The sequence below is a fragment of the Curcuma longa genome, chromosome 20 (assembly GCF_044706935.1).
Source record: "Curcuma longa cultivar G26 ecotype Majalengka, Jawa Barat chromosome 20, ITB_CL_G26_1.1, whole genome shotgun sequence".
In the NCBI taxonomy this organism is placed as follows: Eukaryota; Viridiplantae; Streptophyta; class Magnoliopsida; order Zingiberales; family Zingiberaceae; genus Curcuma; species Curcuma longa.
In genome coordinates, this window is record NC_133880.1 from 11,174,201 (window position 1) to 11,177,014 (window position 2,814).

The 2,814-nt window shown below is 38.3% G+C and overlaps 1 protein-coding gene across 1 annotated transcript in view; it reads left to right on the forward strand.

Annotated features, from left to right (window-relative positions):
• Window positions 1-2,263: 2,263 nt before the first annotated feature.
• LOC141813047 (putative aquaporin TIP2-1) overlaps window positions 2,264-2,814 on the forward strand; it is a 1,119-nt gene continuing 568 nt past the window's right edge. Inside the window, exon 1 of the mRNA XM_074700954.1 lies at window positions 2,264-2,332. Within this exon, the coding sequence (XP_074557055.1) occupies window positions 2,264-2,332 (69 nt within the window). The remainder of the gene's footprint in view (window positions 2,333-2,814) is intronic.

Sequence of the window (2,814 nt, forward strand, 5' to 3'; positions counted from 1 at the left end):
ATTTGGTGTTTCAATTCCTTGTTATACTTGAGATTGTTGTGTACTATTTCTACACCTAGTTATCTTATTTGCTTGCTTGCTTTCTTTTAGGTGAGACTATAGTTCATGACATGAACATTTGAGGAGCCATTCTTGAAGACAATCCAGAAATTATTAGAACTTTTACGCCCTGGGAGATGTCTGTCCGAAAAATTTTGGCAGCATCTCCCCTATAACAATCCAACTTTTCCTAGTACATGATAGTGCAGTAGGCCCACACGGCCCATACTAATATGATACATGAACAAAACTACTATCTACGACATTAAAGGCCAATACGGCCACAATCACACATTCAACACATACATATGATAATACATAATTACGAAAATTTTTGAAAACACCACGATAAACAAAATTCCACAATCTCCAATAATAAAATTACCGCAACGGGAACTTACCAAAGTTCAAGTCTATACGAAGTAAACATAAGACTCAACATGATCCACAAATTCTACGAAATAAAATGAACGAAAGTCCACAAGGTATAAACATGCATAAAACTCAGAAATAATAATATAATGTGACTTCTTCAGTTGTGAGATAGGGCAATCCGACATCACTCCAAGCTTCAGAGATCATCCTTGCCTGTTACCTGGGGAGAAAACAAAGAGACCCCCTAGGGTCTGGGTAGTGAGTATACAATACTCAGTAGATATAATCAAGTAAATGCACAACATAAAAATATATATGATAACAGCAGGATTGCATACAAGATCAATAATCTATGTATAACAGCAAATATCATGCAATTCAATCATAGGCACATATATCAACAAATGTAATAGCTACAGTCGTGTAATAACCAATGCAATGATCATAAATGCAGCAGACTACTATCATCAATGTATGCATATAAGCAATGCATGTCACTGTCTACACTCGCCATCTCCAGACACTCACCCAGTGCAGTGAACTGAGGCGCACGACAGAAAAATTACACTCGCTCCAACAACAAACCACTACCAATAAGTGGGGAGCGGGCAGGATCAGGAGGGCCAGTCCTGGTTGCACCCAACTTAGCGCAACAACTGCTCTCACGATTGTGCCACTATCACACAGCGACAAGTGAGGCCAACAACAACAATAATGATGAATAACATATCTACTACTATCATGTATGAGTCATGATACTCAGTGCAACAGTTAAACCTATGTCTAATCAGGCATAATCAACAGATCATAAAATAATATCAAATAACAAGTAACATGTCAATCATAGTAAAGCAACATCATTACAGATCAACAGCATGAATCCATAACTATGTATCATACCAGGTTCAGCATATAAATTAATAGAATTTTCAACAAGGAATTAACAACAAAAGTAACTATTTACTTACAAACAGTCCTGTGTTGACCAAGCACAGAAGTACCCACCTGATGTTCGCGAGTCAATAAAGAACCTCCTCGTGTGTAACAAGATCAACCGTCAAGGTCCTGCAATATAATAACAATTACCCACAAAATACTAGAATATATTGTAAATTCTACAACAAAAGTTAAACCCTAATCGAAACTAGGTTAACCTCATCCGGATCAAGCCGAATCAGATCCGTCAATGAGTCCAACCAACTTCATCAACCGAGCCCAACTAATACAATTCCACCTGATAAACCTAACCTCAAACTAAGAATCGAATAGGATCCAACAGATTCAAGCCAACCTAACTCATAAGGTCAAACTAACACCTACCAATTTCCTATCAGCACACGAAGATTGAAAGATGACACCACCTCAATCATTCATGACAGATTTCACAAAAGAAAAATTAATCAAAATATTTTAACAATATAACATGATAAGAAACCCAAAGCATTCCGACACTTGGCATGTAACCCAAAATTTGCTCTAAGCAAAATTGATTTATCATGGTAATAAATCTTCCCTCTATACTGATTAGCAACAAATAAACAAAATAATGCAGCCTTCCTATTGCACGCGAGGAGAAAACTGCTAAGAAAAGTAAATATATAATATTTAACAGAAAGCTAAAAGAAATAAAGAAGCCAAGCAATTTAAGAACAGAAATATCAGATAGAGAAAGTTAAAAAGTAATTCTTTTTAACATCGAAACATGAATGGCTTCGTTCCTCGCATTTTTTTTAACAGGAAATTGAACAAATGCCTCGAAAACAAATCCTCCAATTTGAAATGCTTAGAAACCAACCCTTTACTCACTAGCGTAGGAGACAACGACTACGACAACCCACGGAAACAGGCGATGCCGACGGCGCTTTGCAAACCAAAGAGGAGAAGGAAGAACGCGACGACCTCCTTCTCTCCACGCACTGTGATCGTTGAGCAGAGGCGATGACTGGGACACGCGAGAGAGCAGCGACGTTTAGGGTTTCCTTCCCGTTCTGCCAACGCCCGCCTCCTCTTATCCCCATCTTCCACGACGGTTGCCGACAAAGTCGCGATCGCGTGATTTGTGCGACTCCCGACTTTGTCTTTTTTTTTAAATTCCTAACGGGTTTCGAGTTTAACCCAAACTCGAATCCACTAACCTTTTTTTCTGATTTGGGCTTAAACAGTTGGGCTTTAAGGTTGGCCCACTTGCTCTTAATTGGGCATATCTTACATTTCAAACAGTTGGGCTTGTTCTTATTGTTTGTTTTGAATTTTACTTGTCAAGGGTAAAACTATCCAATTAGTGCTAGTTTGTGCTGAATTGTTTATTTTGACTTCGATTAACCTCAAATTTGGTAGGTTGACAGAAAACGGCCTATGCAATAATATGTTGAGAGTAGAAACGGTCGCTAGAGGGGGGTG